This window comes from Equus quagga, chromosome 7, assembly GCF_021613505.1.
Source record: "Equus quagga isolate Etosha38 chromosome 7, UCLA_HA_Equagga_1.0, whole genome shotgun sequence".
Lineage (NCBI taxonomy): Eukaryota > Metazoa > Chordata > Mammalia > Perissodactyla > Equidae > Equus > Equus quagga.
In genome coordinates, this window is record NC_060273.1 from 99,207,759 (window position 1) to 99,226,942 (window position 19,184).

At 37.5% G+C, this 19,184-nt stretch overlaps 1 protein-coding gene across 1 annotated transcript in view; it reads left to right on the top strand.

Annotated features, from left to right (window-relative positions):
* The window catches only part of TRIM36 (tripartite motif containing 36), a 38,037-nt gene extending 20,422 nt beyond the window's left edge, over window positions 1-17,615 (top strand). Inside the window, exons 6-10 of the mRNA XM_046665627.1 lie at window positions 757-1,010; window positions 1,236-1,360; window positions 4,614-4,904; window positions 13,815-14,112; window positions 15,556-17,615. Coding sequence (XP_046521583.1) covers window positions 757-1,010; window positions 1,236-1,360; window positions 4,614-4,904; window positions 13,815-14,112; window positions 15,556-15,910 — 1,323 coding nt within the window. The 3' untranslated portion in view covers window positions 15,911-17,615. The remainder of the gene's footprint in view (window positions 1-756; window positions 1,011-1,235; window positions 1,361-4,613; window positions 4,905-13,814; window positions 14,113-15,555) is intronic.
* Window positions 17,616-19,184: the final 1,569 nt, after the last annotated feature.

The window sequence follows — 19,184 nt, forward strand, 5'->3', positions numbered from 1 at the left end:
ATTCAAAATGTTTAATAAGCACCACAGATAGGATCATTTTATGACAAAGTAGAGGAATAACTGCATGTACAATGAAAATAATGCTTATTCAGAATGTGTGACATTGTAGTGGGCATTTTATGTAAATAATCTCTTTCAATCTTCAAAAAAACCTAAATGGTTTCTCTTATCCCCAGTTTTCAGAAGAGAAAAACTCAACCATGAAGTTAATTTGCATAAGGCCATACAGCTTTTAATTATAATTAAATTAATATTAATTTGAAGATAAGAGTTACATTTTTATATCTTGGTAAAGGGTGTCATCTTTTCTGAGTTTCATGGCTGTAGTTTAACTTTTAAAAAAATTGGAATAGAGTAGAAAGTGTCATAATTTTCCTGAATTAGAAAGGAATTAAAAACTCCAGAATTGTATTTTCCTGTGTCTTTGGTTAAATCACTTAATTTCTGCCTCAAGTTCCTTTGTATACAAATTGAAAGTTGTTTTCTTATTTAATTGAATAAATTGTTTATTGCTGGACATTGGAGATTAAAAACTTAAGGAAAGTACAATATTATAAAATTACAAAGTATGTCTAAATAAAAGTTGCCAGTCATTCCTTGCTAAGTGCATTTGATGCCAAATATTGTTCTGAAAACTTCAGAGTCAGATGAAATTTTTTTCAGTACAATATTTGGGTTTGTTTTGTTGTTTTGGCTATTTTATGAAGAGACATTGGATTTAGCAGATGAGATAATGCTTTGCTTGTTTTATAATAGTGTAACGGAGAGAGGGCTAAAGAAGAAGCAATTACACATTTTGAAAAGCTCTTTGAAGTTCTGGAAGAGAGGAAATCATCTGTTTTGAAGGCAATTGATGCTTCTAAGAAGCTAAGATTAGACAAATTTCAGACTCAAATGGAAGAATACCAGGGGCTTCTCGAGAACAGTGGCCTTGTGGGATATGCTCAAGAAGTGCTTAAGGAGACAGATCAGTCTTGCTTTGTGCAGACAGCAAAGCAACTCCACCTCAGGTAGTTCACTTTTAACTTAGAATCTCTCCAGCAATGTGGTTAAATGCTGTGTGTGTTTCAGCTTTGGCCTCAAGTGGTTCGTGATGCTGCGTTGCGTGCAGAGCCTCTTGCTTCACGTGTCAATGTTGAGTGCAGTTTTCTTTTGTTAATCACATTACAAACATTTCTTCTGCTTTTCCTTTTCAAAAGTCATTTTTGTATAATATGTACTATATCTGTCTGCAGAATTCAGAAGGCTACAGAATCTTTGAAGAGCTTTAGACCTGCGGCTCAGACTTCTTTTGAAGACTATGTTGTTAATACATCTAAACAAACAGAACTTCTTGGAGAATTGTCCTTTTTCTCTAGTGGTAAGTTTTAGTAATGGCAAAACCTCACTCTTTTAGTCTGAATTTTCATTATGTAGAAAAAACAGAGTCCTTTCAGTTCGATATTACAAAGCAGCATCTCTGTTGCCCTGAATCATCATATTCCATTTACGTTTTTATAACTGTGTTTTTATGCACAAAAACTATTTTCTACTGGTTTTTGTGGTTTTAAACATTGTGTAAACGGTATCACATTGTACAGATTCTTTTTTTAAATTGCTTTTAAAAAAATTGTTTAAGATAAATGTTAATACTTGAGGGTCTGGTTTAAAGCTGTATTCTAACTTTATAGCATTTTATTATGTAAATCATTTCCCCGCTGAGAGACAGTTTGTTTCTATTTTTTTTCTCTGTTGTAAGCAGTGCTGTCTAGAACATCTTTGTGTTTCTTTGTGCACAGGTCCGTGAGTTTCTGTAAGGCAGAAACCTGGAAATGGTGTCTTCGAGCTAAAAATGACTAAGATGTTTAAGTGTTTACCTTGCTGTATGAGTTCGCTAAGCTGCCAAAACAAAATACCGCAGCCTTAAACAACAGAAATTTATTTCCTTATAATTCTGGAGGGTAGAAGTCCAAGACAAAGCTGTGGGCAGGGTTGATTTCTTCTGAGGGCCCTCTCCTTGGTTTGCACATGATGACCGTCTTCTCCCTGTGTCTTCACATGGTCTACCCTCTGCATATCTGTGTCTAAATTTCTTCTTAGAAGGACACCAGTCATATTAGGCATACTGGATTAGGGCCTACCCTGATGACCTCATTTTAACTTAATTACTTCTTTAAAGACCCTCTCTTCAAATTCAGTCACATTTTGAGGTACTGGGGTCAGGACTCCAACATGCAAATTTCAGAGGAGGCATAATTGAGCCCGTAGCTCATTTGTTGTATTTGTGTTTTGCTGCTCTCCTGCAGATGTCTTCCTTCCCTTTTTCTCTTCTCACCTTGTTCATCTCCCTCAGATTTCTCTTGTAGGGATGGTGAACAATTATAGTCCTTAGAAAGGTATACTTACAGTTTAATTACCATGTAGATAGAGATGTGTAGATTTGTACATTCAATCTAAGGAAATTTGTCTTGTTAATAGTTAAAACTCTCTCAGGCTAGCCCTGTGGCGGAGTGGTTCAAGTTCCACGTGCTCCGCTTTGGCGACCCACCCAGGTTCGTGGGTTCAGATCCCGGGTGCTGACCCACTCCACTTGTTGGCCATGCTGTGGAAGCGTCCCACGTACAAAGTATAGGAAGATTGGCACAAATGTTAGCTCAGGGCTAGTCGTCCTCAAGCAAAAGAGAAAAAGGAGGATTGGCACCGGGTGTTAGCTCAGAGCAAATCTTCCTCAACAACAACAACAAAATAGGTTAAAAACTCTGAAGGATTGTGACCTCCTTTCTTTTCAAATCAGTAGCTGAATCTCCTTTCAGATATATACTTATCTCATTTATTATGATGGTCTTGTTTTTCCAAATATAAAATATTTGTTACTCTTTAAAATGCTGGTTATACTTCATATACTGTACTCCCCCTTTTTTCCCAAAATGTGTACTTGAATTCTTTTTCATATACATGCTAGTTTACTTAGGAGTACAAGGTCCTCCCTCCCTCGGGTATCCAAAACACTCTGGAAAGATGAGGTTGAAGGTGGGTAATCTTGTGTTATGCCAATGTCTAACAAAGAACCAGTAAAACGATGGGTGAGAATGGAAAGTAGTCACTCAGCTTCCGGCTGATAGATGATCTCCTCATTTTTTCCTTCATGCACATTTTTTAGTAAGCTGTGGTTCAAAGAAAGAAAAGCAAGGGCTGTGGGGTGGGGCATACTAGTGATGTTATTCTGTAACTAGCTTTTTTTTTTCACTTGTAAATGTGTTTTGGATGACTTTTCAGATCTCATTATGGTTGCATAACATTCGGTTGCATCAGTGCACCATACTCAGGCATCCTCTCGCATTGCGTATATGTAGCTGGGGATCAGGAGAGGGAGGCTTCTGCTTTTCATTTCATGTTCTCCTCTGTGATTTGATATAAATGTGTGTTTGTGTGTGTGGGTGTGTGTAACTTTTATAGCTTATATATAACTTTTATAACTTATATAGCTTATATGACCCAAGCAGTTAAGCTTATTGGAATTTACTCTATGGAAAGGATTATGGATATGCACAAAGATTTAGCTGCAGTATTTTAATCGTCATATTTTTAGTGAAAAATTAGAAACATGTTTCTGAAAATAGTTAAATGTTGATCCATCTGTATAATGGAATGCCACTGGGAGAAAAATACTGGCAGGATCTATACAAAATTATTGAAGTGATTATCTTTGAGTTAATTAAAACTTTTTTGTTTGTTTATGTAGTTTCTGATTTTCTTACAAAGATATGTATGATGTTTATACCAAGAAACATTTATTTGAATTGCCTTGCAACTCTATGGAAGAAAATATGAAAGAAAATTGTGTAATGTTTCATTGAAGTTTTTGTTATACTCACCAAACTTAGATTTTAAAATATTTATTAAAATAATTATTTGCTGGAGGACACAGATAAAAAAATTCAAGTACAGGGTTATTATTCAGTAGGTGGAAATTGAAGGCATATGGTTAAAATTTTTAATTTATGGTATTTCAGAATTAATATAATACTTAAAGCTAAAATTGGATCTTTTAATTTTTGTCTTATTTTTCGTTCTTTTTTTCTCCTTTCAGTTATAAACACAAACATACCTTTTAAATCTCTATTTTATTGTATATTCTTTTTAAATTTTGTGGTAAGAATACTTACCATGAGTTCTGTCTTTTTAACAACTTTTGAGTATATGATACAGTACAATTGACTGTAGGTACAACGTGTACAGCAGATCTCTAGAGCTTATCTTCCTAGCTCAAACGTTATGCCTGGTGATGAATACCTGCCCATTTCTCCCTCCCGCCGGCCCCGGGTAACCACGATTCCAGTCTTTGAGTTTGTGAATTTGACTATTTTCGATACCTCGTATAAGTGGAATCATGAAGTCACTGTCTTTCTCTGTCCGGTTTATTTCACTTAGCTTATCTGCAAACTGCATATCTTCGTTGTCCAATAATGCCGGAGTTATTCTTTTTCTTATACATAGTATTATAAATTTAGAAAATTCTTGGACAGTATGGAAATCATTTAAGTATTGTCAAATACATCATTTTTATTGAGGAAAAATAAATGTTCTCAAATAACAGTATTTTAACATTGTTTTCTATTTCATAATTTTTTCAGGCGTAGATGTGCCAGAGATCAATGAGGAAGAGAGCAGAGTTTATAACAATGCTTTGATAAGTTGGCACCATCCAGAAAAGGATAAAGCTGATAGCTATGTCCTTGAATATCGGAAGATTAACAGAGATGAAGAAATGTTGTCTTGGAATGAGACAGAAGTGTGTGGCACAAGTAAAATGATTTCAGAGCTTGATAACAACTGCAACTATGCTTTCAGAGTAAGAGCCTACAAGGGTTCCATCTGTAGTCCTTGCAGCAGAGAATTGATTCTTCATACTCCTCCAGCCCCAGGTATTGTGAATACTGGGAATTAAAAAAGGATGGAATTGGAAGAGACCTTGATAACATATAAGCTGGTCTGTGTCTCCATGCAGCCTACTTTTAAGCCAGCTCTCATTTGTAAAAGATTATAGAAGAGTAGATTCCATTCTCAGCTAGGATTTAGAAATAGACTGAATACTTGAATTTTCACCATGTAGGCTGAGAACAGGATTAGACTTTCGACTGACATCAGTTACAGAAAAACGTGAAAGGAAGACATTTGAATGAGCAGGGCTATTGAGTTAAAATAGCATAAATGCTACCTTACAAGTTTTAAATAGTATAATTCTGTACTTTTTTTTATCAGTTTATTTAAATCTCTGTAACATAGGATCTAGGTAGATTTTTTTTTTTAACTTTTTATTAAGATTATGATAGTTTACAACCTTGTGAAATTTCAGTTATTGTTAGTCATGTTGTAGGTGCACCACTTTACCCTTTGTGCCCTCCCCCCACCCCCCCTTTCCTCTAGTAACCACCAATCAGTTCTCTTTGTCTATATGTTTAACTTCCACCTATGAGTGGAGTCATACAGAGTTCATCTTTCACTGTCTGGCTTATTTCACTTAACATAATACCCTCAAGGTCCATCCATGTTGTTGTGAATGGAACGATTTTATCCTTTTTATGGCTGAGTAGTATTCCATTGTATATATGTACCATATCTTCTTTATCCAATCATCAGTTGATGGGCACTTAGGTTGCTTCCACATCTTGGCTATTGTAAATAATGCTGCGATGAACATAGGGGTGCAGGGACTTTTGGAATTGCTGATTTCAAGTTCTTTGGATAGATACCCAGTAGTGGGATGGCTGGGTCGTATGGTATTTCTATTTTCAGTTTTTTGAGAAATCTCCATACTGTTTTCCATAGTGGCTGCACCAGTTTGCGTTCCCACCAACAGTGTATGAGAGTTCATTTTTCTCCACTACCTCTCCAACATTTGTCACTTTTTGTTTGGTTATTTTTGCCATTCTAACAGGTGTAAGGTGATATCTTAGTGTAGTTTTGATTTGCATTTCCCTGATGATTAGTGATGATGAGCATCTTTTCATGTGTCTATTGGCTATCCGTATATCTTCTTTGGAGAAATGTCTTTTCATGTCCCCTCCCCATTTTTTGATTGGATTGTTTGATTTTTTGTTGTTGAGCTGTATGAGTTCTTTATATATTATGGAGATTAACCCTTTGTCAGATATAGAACTTGTAAATATTTTTTCCCAATTAGTGGGTTGTTTTTTGTTTCAATCTTGTTTTCTATTGCCTTGAAGAAGCTGTTTAGTCTGTTGAAGTCCCATTTGTTTATTCTTTCTATTGTTTCCCTTGTCTGAGGAGTTATGGTGTCCAAAAAGATCCTTTTGATACTGATGTCAGAGAGCATACTGCCTATATTCTCTTCTAGGAGACTTATTGTTTCAGGTCTAATCTTTGTGTCTTTGATCCATTTTGAGTTTATTTTTGTGAATGGTGAAAAAGAATGGTCAATTTTCATTTTTTTACATGTGGCTGTCCAGTTTTCCCAGCACCATTTGTTGAGAAGACTTTCTTTTCTCCATTGTAGGCCCTTAGCTCCTTTGTTGAAGATTAGCTGTCCATAGATGTGTGGTTTTATCTCTGGGTTTCAATTCTGTTCCATTGATTAGTGCACCTGTTTTTGTACCAGTACCATGCTGTTTTGATTACCGTAGCTTTGCAGTATGCTTTGAAGTCAGGGATTGTGATGCCTGCAGCTTTGTTCTTTTTTCTCAGGATTGCTTTAGCAATTCGGGGTCTTTTGTTGCCCCATATGAATTTTAGGATTCTTTGTTCTATTTTTGTAAAGAATGTCGTTGGGATTCTAATTGGGATAGCGTTGAATCTGTAGATTGCTTTAGGTAGTATGGACATTTTAACTATGTTTATTCTTCCAATCCGTGTGCATGGAATGTCTTTCCGTGTCTTTATGTATCATCAGTTTCTTTCAGGAAAGTCTTGTAGTTTTCGTTGTATAGGTGTTTCACTTCCTTGGTTAAATTTACCTGAAGGTGTTTTATTCTTTTTGTTGCGATTGTGAATGGGATTGAGTCCTTGAGTTTGTTTTCTCTTAGTTCGTTGTTAGAGAATTGATTTTATACCCTGCAACTTTGCTGTAGCTGTTGATTATTTCTAATAGTTTTCCAATGGATTCTTTGGGGTTTTCTATATATAAGATCATGTCATCTGCAAACAGTGAGAGTTTCACTTCTTCATTGCCTATTTGGATTCCTTTTATTTCTTTTTCCTGCCGAATTGCTCTGGCCAAAACCTCCAGTACTATGTTGAATAAGAGTGGTAAGAGTGGACACCCTTGTCTTGTCCCTGTTCTCAGAGGGATGGCTTTCAGTTTTTGCCCATTGAGTATGATGTTGGCTGTGGGTTTGTCATATATGGCCCTTATTATGTTGAGGTACTTTCCTTCTATACCCATTTTATTGAGAGTTTTTATCATAAATGGATGTTGGATCTTGTCAAATGCTTTCTCTGTATCTATTGAGATGATCGTGTGGTTTTTTTTTCCTCATTTTATTAATATAGTGTATCATGTTTGACTTGCAGATGTTGAACCATCCCTGTGTCCCTGGTATAAATCCCACTTGATCATGGTGTATAATCTTTTTAATGTATTGCTGTATTCAGTTTGCCAAAATTTTGTTGAGGATTTTTGCATCTATGTTCATCAGTGATAGTGGCCTGTAGTTTTCCTTCTTTTGTGTTGTTCTTGTCAGGTTTTGGGATCAGGGTGTTGTTGGCTTCATAGAATATGTTAGGGAGTGCTCCATCTTCCTCAGTTTTCTGGAATAGTTTGAGAAGGATAGGTATTAAATCTACTTTGAATGTTTGGTAGAATTCTCCAGAGAAGCCGTCTGGGCCTGGACTTTTATTTTGGGGGAGGTTTTTGATTACTGTTTCAATTTCTTTACTTGTAATTGGTCTATTCAGATTCTCTATTTCTTCCTGCTTCAGTTTTGGGAGGTTTTAAGAATCTAAGAATTTATCCATTTCTTCTAGGTTGTCCAATTTGTTGGCATATAGTTTTTCATAGTATTCTCTTATGATCTTTTGTATTTCGGTGGTATCCATTGTGTTTCTCCTCTCTCATTTCTAATTTTATTTATTTGAGTCTTCTCTCTTTTTTTCTTAGTGAGTCTGGGTGTTTGTCAATTTTCTTTATTTTTTCAAAGAACCAACTCTTTGTTTCATTGATTCTTTCTACTGCCTTTTTTGTTTCAATTTCGTTTATTTCTGCTCTGATTTTTATTATTTCCCTCCTTCTACTGACTTTGGCCATTGTTTGTTCTTCTTTTTCTAATTCTGTTAGGTGTCGTTTGAGATTGCTTATCTGAAATTTTTCTTGTTTATTGAGGTAGGCCTGTATTGTAATGAATTTCCCTCTTAGGACCACTTTTGCTGCTTCCCAAATGAGTTGGTATGGTGTGTTTTCATTTTCATTTGTCTCCAGATAATATTTGATTTCTTCTTTAATTTCTTCCACAATCCATTGTTTGTTCAGTAGCATGTTGTTTAGTCTCCACATTTTTGCCCCTTTCCCAGCTTTATTCTTGTAGTTGATTTCTAGTTTCATAGCATTATGATCGGAAAAGATGCTTGCTGTTATTTCAGCCCTCTTGAATTTGTTGAGGCTTGCTTTGTTTCCCAAGCTATGGTCTATCTTTGAGAATGTTCCATGTGCACTTGAGAAGAATGTGTAACCTGCTGTTTTTGGATGGAGTGTTCTATATATGTCTATTAAGTCCATCTGGTTTAATTTTTCATTTAATTCTGTAATTTTCTTGTTGACTTTCTGTCTGGATGATCTATCCATTGGTGTCAATGGGGTGTTAAGGTCCCGTACTGTTATTGTATTGTTGTTGATGCCTCCTTTTAGTTTTGTTAATAGTTGCTTTACATATTTTGGTGCTCCTGTGTTGGGTGCGTATATATTTATAAGTGTTATGTCATCTTGGTGGAGTGTCCCTTTTATCATTATAAACTGCCGCTCTTTGCCTCTCTTTATCTGTTTTGCTTTGAAATCTCCTTTGATATAAGTATGGCAACACCTGCTTTCTTATGTTCATTATTAGCTTGGAGTATCACCTTCCATCCCTTCACTCTGAGTCTGTGTTTGTCTTTGGGGCTGAGGTGTGTTTCCTGGAGGCAGCATAGTGTTGGGTCTTGCTCTTTAATCCATCCTGCCACTCTGTGTCTTTTGATTGGAGAGTTCAATCCATTTACATTTAGAGTGATTATTGAAATGTGGGGGCCTAATGCTGCCATTTTATCGCTTGTTTTCCGGTTCTCTTGCATTTCCTTTGTTTCTTGTCACATGATTTTTGGACTACTAATTCAGGTAGGTAGATTTCTATATTGGCTTTCTTCTTATTTGTAATTTGCATCTTTATTCTTGTTATTTGTTTAGTGGTTACCATGTGGTTTGTATAAAACATCTCATAAATGAGATAGTACATTTTCTGATAGCCTCTTATTTCCTTAGATTAAGCTGTTCCATCCCTTGCCTCTTCCCCTTCTAAGTTGTTATTGTCAGATTTTTTTTTCCTTCTTGTGTTGTGAGTTTGTGGTTAAAATCACAAGATTATATTGATTCTTGGTGTTTCCCTTCCTTTTATCTTTAATGTTATGCTTAGCCTTTGCTAACCTGTTCTGATAGAGAGCTGTAACTTTCTGATTTTGTCTTTCTACTTATCTCCTTAGCTCTGGGTTTTGTAACCCCTTTCCTTTTTTTGATTTTTCAGGTATGAGGGTCTCCCTGAGCATTTCTTGTAGGGGAGGTCTTGTGGCAATGAACTCCCTTAACATTTGTTTATCTGGGAAAGTTTTTATTTCTCCATCATATTTGAAGGATATTTTCGCTGGATAGAGTATTCTTGGCTGCATGTTGTGGTCCTTCAGAGTTTTGAATGTATCATTCCACTGTCTTCTATCCTGTAAGGTATCTGCTGAGAAGTCTGCTGACAGCCTTATGGGGGTTCCTTTGTAGGTTATTTTCTTCTGCCTTGCTGCCCTTAGTATTTTCTCTTTGTCATTGACTTTTGCAAGCTTCACTACACTATATGCCTTGGGGTTGGTCTTTTTACATTGATAAAGTTTGGTCATCTATTAGCTTCTGTCACATGGAATTCCATCTCTCTCCCCACGTTTGGGAAGTTCTCAGCCATTATTTCTTTGAACAGGCTTTTTGCCCACTTCTCCTTCTCTTCTCCCTCTGGGATACCTATAATCCTTATGTTGCATTTCCTAATTGAGTCAGATATTTCTCGGAGAGTTTCTTCATTTCTCGGAGAGTTTCTTCATTCGTATTAAGTAGGGTGACCATTTAGATTTTAGTCTTATTCTCTCTCCTCCTCTATCTGCAGCATTTCTATATTCCTATCCTCCAAATTGCTGATTCTGTCTTCCATATTATCGACCCTACTGTTCAGAGAGTCCGGATTTTTCTTAATGTCCTCCATTGTGTTCTTCATCTCCAATATTTCTGATTGGTTCTTCTTTATAGTATCAAGCTCTTTTGTGACATAGCTCCTGAACTTGTTGAGTTGTCCATCTGTATTATCTTTTAACTCACTGAGTTTTTTAATGATGGCAATTTTGAATTCATTGTCATTTAGGTTATAGATTTCAGTGTCTTTGAGATTGTTTTCTGGGTACTTATCATTTTCCTTCTGTTCTGGAGATTTAATATATTTTTTTATACTGCTTTATGGCGTGGATTTGTGCCTCTGCATGGAGATAGAGTTTAGTTACTGCTTCCACTTACTTCTGCTGGAGTGGGGGTGGGGGGTGCATCTGTGTAATCTGCACTGACCAGGATCCCTGTCAGCTGGTGCTGACTGGACCTGGGCCCCTCCTCGTGGTCACAGTGGCCCTGTGGGGTCTCTCGTCAGCTGTGGGGACAGTCGCAAGGGGGCCTAAGGTTGCTGGTGCCTACTGTCACAGACCACCTCAACACACTCCCTCTTTAGGGTCTGCAGTGGTCTTATGGGCTTTCACAGTGCCTGGGAGCAGGTTCACCTAGACTTACAGCTCTGTCACTGTCAGAGCCTGCAAGATCTCACTTGTCCACTTTTGGCCACAGCAGAGCTATGGGTATCTACTGCAGTCTGTGGTTAGCTCACCCACCTGTGCTACTTCTGCCTCAGGGCCTCCCAGCCTTGTGATTGCCAGGCGGGGCCTCTCCACTAACACTGTGCAGAGGCTTTCCCTGCGGCTGCTGTGGGACCGTGGATTTTCCCCCTGGCCCGCAGAGCAGGCTTGCTGGGACTCCAACCTGCCACCGCCCATGCACATGGACTCACTGGGTCTCCCTTACCCACTCTGGGCCACAGCAGGAGTTTGTGAGTCAGAGGCGGCTGGCGGGTTGCTGTGCCACCCAGGATCCTCCTGCCCTGGGGCCTCCCAGCATTCTGAATGCTGGGCGGGGCCTCTCCAATGCCTCTCTCTCTAATACAGAGTAGAGGCTTTCCCTACCGATGCTGTGGGACCGTGGATTTTCCCCCTGGGCTAAGGGGCAATCGCAGGGGGCTTAGGTAGGGCTGTAGTCACCTGTTTCCACCTTTGCTCCGCCATGCACGCACACACCTGCCCTTGGTGTCGTGGCGATGCTATGAGCGTGTCTGCTGGTAGAAAGTTGCTTGCAGGTACTAGGCCGTCCAGGGGTCGGAGGGTTTTCACCTCTCTCCACCTCCTCCCAGGGGAAGTCCATCCACCTTCTGATGTATAGCAGCATGGGTGTCTCAGGCGTCCTGAGATGCTGTGTGGATATCCTTTGTTGACTGATTAATGTCCAATTAGTTGTAATTCGAAGGGGGAGAGACAAAGAAAACTGCTCACTCTGCCATGTTGCTGACCTCACTTCTAGGTAGATATTTTAAAAATATGTTGTTATAATAACATGAAATATAATTTTGATTAACCTAATTCTGACTTGTCTGGATTTTCTAACTCAGTGATTCCTGGCACATGGGGATGCAAAAGCATATATTAGAACCACACGGATACCTTTTTCCCCATTCTAGGAGCTCCTCTTGCCCAGCCACCCATCCTCCTCCTTCCAAGTTAAAAACCACTGACATACTACTTGTAGAGGGCCTGTAGATTTATATAGAATAAGAATGACTTACAGGTTAGTTGGTGTTCACTACAGTGTCTCCATGGACAAGGGACGTTTAGAACCAAAGATGTGCTCATTCTGGTTGGCAGGAAGTGCTGCTCTGTTCTGTTGGTCACTGTCTTAGAAGTTCCTTCAGTGGGTGTTTAGACCCCCTTGTCCCTGCCCATTTTTAGTGCTTTCTGTATCCATATTTTGTGTGATCTGCCCCTCCTTCCCTTTTTGTCTACTATTTGTTTTTCATGCACATCGTGGCTAATTAAAAAAATTAGGATACAAATAAAGTTGGCTAAAATTATTTTTCTTGAATTTTAATAAAGTCCAATAGAGAGCTTTAGGGTAGATTTGCAAGTATTAAGTAAATATTTTATAGTTTACTCAGTTTCTGCTTTTTTTCCTAGTCTCTCTGACTAAGCGGAAGAAAAAGAAACCTGAAAGTAGCTGCTGTTTTGAGTAACGCAATGGAGGGAGAAGGAGCGAAGGAAAGTTAAAAGTTGTCTTCCTTTTCTCTGAGAGAAGCCATATTCGTATTAAGTAGGGTGACCATTTAGATTTATTTTGCAAACTGGGAGACTTTTGAGATTGAAAGAAAGCATGAATTATCAGGCCAGGACAATAGGCAGTACCAGGAGGAACGTCAGCCTGTATATGTAGAATGGTAGCTTGCTAGCAGACACTTTGTGTGTGTGTATGATATAATCTAGTTAAAATTTACCATTTTAACCACTTTTAAGGTGCAGATCGGTGGCATTAAGTACATTCACAATGTCATACAACCGTCACCACTCATGTCTCTAGAACTTTTTCATTTTCTCAGACTGAAACTCTGCCTGTTAAACAGTAACTTCACATTCCTCCTCCCCACACAGCCTGGTAACCTCTATGCTACTTTCTACCTCTGTGGATTTGCCTGTTCTAGGTGCCTCCTATAAGTGGATTCATATAATCCTTTTGTGACTGGCTTATTTCACTGTTCATCCATGTTGTTGCATGTATCGCAATTTCCTTCCTTTTTTAGGCTAAATAATATTCTATTGTATGTATTTATGACATTTTCTTTATTCTTTTGTCTATCGATGGACATTTGAGGCATCTGTTTCCAGTTTTGGGGCTAGAAGCCAGCATTATGCTTGATGGAGTTGAGTTGATAGGACTTGTAAGAGGGGTGTTATCTCTGTTCTGTAGTTGAAGACATGAAAGTTTAGGTTAAACTCTAGTTCAGTGCTGGAGCAGGGCTTCCAGCCTGGGTCTCTGCACCACAGCCTGCACCTGTTTTACCCTGTTTCTCATGTCTGCTGTGTTGATTGATAAGGAAGAGACTTTCTTAAACTTGCTGATATTTTCCAACTTTATACAGTTTGGAATAAATATTTAAGAAAATGTATAGGTAATTATGAAAATATACAACCCTTTATTTTAGGGATAAAAGGACAGATCCAATAGTGTAAAATATTTAGGATTAATTTACTGTTTCTATTCTAAGGAACTGCATTCGTCAGTTTTCTTATACATTAAAAATATTTTCTTTTGTCTTTGAGATTTCTGGAGATTTTCAGATAATGAGAATTTGCTGGAAGTTATTTGTAAGTTGAGGTTTTGGTTTGTCTAGGGTATCATGATACATTCCTCTTCATGTCTCTTTTCAGTAATTTCTACTCGAAAAACCTGTCATATTAAACCATGAAGTATAGAAATGCTAATAAATAATTTTCAGACTAATTGTAAGCTCTATTTACAGTTTTCAGTTTCCTCTTTGATGAAAAATGTGGCTATAATAATGAGCACCTCTTGCTGAACCTGAAGAGAGACCGTGTGGAGAGCAGAGCTGGGTTTAACCTTCTGCTGTCTGCAGACCGTATCCAAGTGGGTTACTACACAAGCCTAGACTACATCATTGGAGACACTGGAATTACAAAAGGGAAACACTTCTGGGCCTTCCGTGTGGAACCGTATTCATACCTGGTAAAGGTGGGAGTTGCTTCCAGTGATAAACTACAAGAATGGCTCCGTTCTCCCCGAGATGCTGTTAGTCCAAGGTAGAGTCTTTTATTGATGTAGAACTTGAGAGTTCTTTTAAAGTAAACATCCTTGTTTAGCAAGTTAAGACTGAAAATGGACTTTGGTTTACTTAGTATATTTAGAGTGTACATTTCTTAGATTCAGTTATTGTGGCTCTACATATGTGACTGGCTGAGAAAAGGAGTCAGACCGTCTTGTATTCACACAGTGAATAATGACATTTAGCACTTAATTTCTGATGCCATGAGGAAATAAGTCGGTTTTGGATACCTCATGATTGCAATACAGCTTTGCAGTTTTAAATTTTGAAGTCTTTCACATCAGTTACCTTAATTATCTGATAAAAATGACGATTATAGTGAAATGCCTCGATTCCAATACTTCACAGTTGATATTAGTTGTTCTTTTATCATGGGACACAGTTTCTTTAAACTCTCCCATAAGTACTTTACAAAATTGGGTCATTGTAAACATCTTTCCACAATGAAGAATTCCAGTTTCTTAAGAGAGTGACTATTTAATGGAGATTGTACAGTTTAGTTCTTTTAGATGGTGTAAGGTGAACTCCCCAGACAGACAACTTTTGACCACTTAGGTGAACAGAAATCCCAGATTAACAGTCTGAGTGATAGGAAAAACTTTTTGCGCCAAGATGAGAAATTGAAATAACAATGAAAATTGTAATAGGGAAATGGTTAATTAAGCACAGTGCCATGTCCACTTGACAGATTAATATTAATAATGTTTAAAACATTTCTAGCATGAGAAAGAAGTGAAAAAACCTGTAAAATTGTTGATGTACTATGATCGCCAATATAGAACAAGCCAACTATGCATAGGGAAAACAATGGAAGGAGCTTAGTAGCAAAATTTTCCGCAAGATGCTACTGTCTTATAATAGAGGGGGAAAAACCCCCTTCATATACTGCTTACACTGTAGATCCATGTAGAAATCCCTTCCGGGAAATACGGTTCTTAGGAGGAGGGTGCAATATGCTTTTTTCTTCTGCGTCATTTTGCAGCACCCATTTATTTTACTTGGTCTGGTAATTCCTTGGAATAGGGCACACATCTTGGTTGTGCATTTTCTTATGTGCGATTGTGTGCTGTAAGTATTTAATCTTTGACAAGTCCCTTCAGTCCCTCTCACCCTGCTTTATTTTTGATAGGCCAAAGTTCTTAATTATTTTTTAGGTTCTCATCTGTGTATATATCTGGGTAAAAGTGGATGATATTTTATGATAGAGAATTTGGGGCTGTCTATGGTATAACTCTAAATGGCAACATGTAGTCCTTATGTTTTTGATTGATTATGTTTTAATAGAAAGTTTTTGATGTACAATTTATTTTAATTTGAAATCAATGTATATTATCTTGTGAAAATGTTTTGAAGGTACATGAAGGCCTGTGGATGATGATATGGATAAGATTCCACTTAGTGTTTGTGTCTTGTGTTTTAGATACGAGCAAGACAGTGGGCATGACAGCGGAAGCGAAGACGCCAGTTTTGATTCTTCGCAGCCCTTTACCCTGGTTACCATAGGCATGAAGAAATTTTTTATACCCAAGTCACCTACTTCTTCTAATGAACCTGAAAATAGAGTTCTTCCCATGCCAACAACTATAGGGATTTTCCTTGACTATGATAAAGGCAAAGTGGGCTTCTATGACATGGATCACATGAAATGCCTTTATGAGCGCCAAGTGGACTGTTCGCATACGATGTATCCAGCATTTGCGTTAATGGGCAGTGGAGGAATTCAACTTGAAGAACCCATCACAGCAAAATATCTAGAATACCAAAAGGACATGTAGTTTAAGCATCTGATGTGACTTAGGATGAAGAATGTGAACAAAATAATGCCTTGGTGTTAATCTTTGTAACTAATTACATATCATCTAAGTATTCTGTTGCCAGTCTTGTTTTTTGCGTGTTTCTTCGTAAAACATGGAAACCTAAACAGCCTTGCCTCTTCCATGTCATTGTTCTGCCTTTCATACCCGGCAGGAAAAAGACACTTTCCCAGTTAACACTGAAATAGTTAACTTTGCAACTGGATTGTCTTTCTCTTTTCATGAACAGGAAATCTAATTTATTTATGTCAGCTGGTGTTGCTGGTGCTTACATTCCTTTTTTCTGGGGGGAGGGATACAAAAGTATTTATTATGCTTCTTTTGTGTTTGGTTTTTCATTTTTATATCATGTTTATGTCCTAAGAGAAGATATTTTTTAAATGCCTTATGGATAGAAATTAGTACTAAGCATTGTGTCTTGCATTCATTTTTAATAGGAAAACAAAGATATAGACAGGTAAAAAGAAAAAGGCCATAGAAATGGTAGTATATTTAAATGGAAACATTATGTATTTTCATGTGTGTAGCTAATATTAAGAGTATATTGCCTGGAAAATGAATACTGCTTTTTTTTTTTAAGACCACAAATTGTCTTCTTAAGGACATTTTTAGAAGTTCCCTTAGCTGTGATGCCCATACCTGCATGTGTAGTAAACGTGGTTTCTTGCAGGAAACACTAAGTTCTCAGCTAACACATGAAGCTTTTCACTTCATATGATTTTTTTCAGAAAACGTTTTATTCTTAGTTACTCTGTGAGAATGTTTGAGCTTATATCAAATAATTACTTTTCATAGATATTAGTGAAGATACACTGACGTCTGTCAGACTTGTTCTTTTGCTCTCTCATTGTGTCTTGTGGTTTTCATGTTTTGACCCACGTATTACAGATCAGATTGTCCTGGTTAAGGTTTACATGTTTGAAAAGTTCATGATATATTTTTAATGTCATTAAATATATTATAAAATGCAGAGTAACTAACTGGTCAGTTGTCCAGCATTTTCTATTGCTTCTTGTTTGGTAATAAGCGTTGGTAATATAAGCAAGTAAATATGCAAATTTAACTGTTTAGGAATAATTAATAAAATGTAATGACTGTATGTATCCTTGTAAAAGTTAAAAGTTTTTTTTAATTTGAAGAAATACATTTTATCTAAATTTTATGTTCATTTTTAAAAGGTGTTCTTTCTTGGGTGATTTTATTTAAACTGCTTATTTTTTTTTAAGTTAAAATGTTCGGAAACTAGACTGTTATGCCTTTTAAGCACTAATCATTTTGGAATGCTTTTCACGTATTTTAATAGACTAACAAAACTCTTAGGAGTTTTTGTTATTATATATTTTTTAAAATGGAAATCTGTTATTCAGGCTGGTAGCACTAAATTAGCTTTTCCCCCAACCCAAGTAGAAAATATCATGGAGAATTTCTTGTTTAGTAGGCTTTGTTACTTTCCCACCTGTGGGAGTAGCACTTTATGACAGAGGCTGAACTAAACAAATACGCAGTGTTATGTGGATCATTGTGCAATAAAGCTGCTGAAGTCACGTGTGTGGTAAAGTTTGATAGTCTCAAGCCTGTGTAAGCACATATCATGTAGACATTTTAAATATAAAGCTTTAATAGGAATAGGAAAGCTGTTTAAAACATTGTATAGTTGTATATAAATTGTTCTGGGTTTCTTTCATTTTTAATAAAAATTAAAAGTAGGTCAAGTGTCATTATTGAAATCTGCATTCCAGGAATTCTCAGTATGTTTATAAGGAAAATGGAAATCTTGTTTAAGAAAAGATGTTTAGCTGAATATATTAACTTAGAGCTAAAGATTTATATAAAGTTATTTGGGGCATTTATTTATAAGCTTTAATTCTTGTGGAAGTGATTAGAAAAGCTTAACGTGAAAATGATTTACTTAAATTAATTGATCAGTTTGTTGAGCATTTCTCTTGTGATCATAGTAGATCAGATTTGATTAGAGGAGTGGTCCTTTAGTTCACATTCACCCTTGGGTTAAGGGGCTCTGGTAGATGTGGATCTCAGTGAATTGTTGCTAATGCTCGATAGGTCTTAATTAAAAAAAAATGAGTAGATTCAAAGGTATGCCTATGATGCTGTATAATAACTTAATTCTCATATTCACAGTTGCTTTCTTGAAAGTGGTAGGAGGCAGAGCGACCCCTGGGAAGTGAACACAATCTGGGCTTGTTAAATCTTTGCCATCACCCATCATCTGATTAGGCCCTGAGAGTGTTCCATGTGGGAATATAATGAATCATATTGCTACAGAAAACAATTGAGAACCAGTATGATAGGCAAGAATACGCTACCAGACAGATATGCATTCATTTTAGAGGAGTTTCAGCTGCTTGTTAATGGGAACAACATCATGAGAAGTGGAGCTTTTCTTGGGACTTTTTTGCTTTAAAAAATAAACTTGAAGGAATTTAGTTTTATTAAGCTTGATTTGGAACTACTTCATTCATTTCACAAAAAGTTCTTGACTCCTGTTTATGAGACATTGTGCTGACGCTGGGTAAACAAGACAGCCTAGCTAGGTTCCTGCTTTTAGGAGCTTAATTTCTGGGACAGAGAGATGATAAAAATGGAAGGGACTAGAGAGTGCTTGAGGTGCCAATACCAGATTTTCTGGTCAGGGAAGTCCCTCTGGGGAGGGCGACCTAAGTTTGACACCTGGCCATACAAGGAGCTAAGTGAAGAGCATGCTAGGTAGAGTGAAGAAGTGGTCAGGGTTCTGGCAGGAAATAGAATCCACCCTAGATGGTTCAGCTGAAAAGAAGTTCGTGACAGGATTGCTTAGAGATATGGGCGACCTTAAAGGAAGAAACAAGCGATGGTGAGGCACTGGAAAGGCTAGCCACAGCCTAAAGCCATTATGATCTTTAGAGCATGAGAACAAGGGGAAATATTGTTGCTAGATCTCAGGGAGAGTGAGAACATGAAGGAAGGGCTGCCTGGTGGGAGTTGGGGTTGCCACGGGAAGCAGCTATTGCCAGAGATGTGGTGCCAGGACAGGGGGAGGAAGTCAAAAATATCCTCCACCTGATCTGCTGGTGCCGCTTGTTGACCAAACCCAGCTGGCAGCCAGCCAGCAAAGGGCTCTTGAGATGCAGGCAGCAGCGGGGATCTTCCTGGGGCAGAGAAGGGGAAAGTGGGGATCGGGTGGTGGTTGTGGGGTGGCTTAAATGGACAATAACTGGTGCAAGTGGGAAGGAGTTTG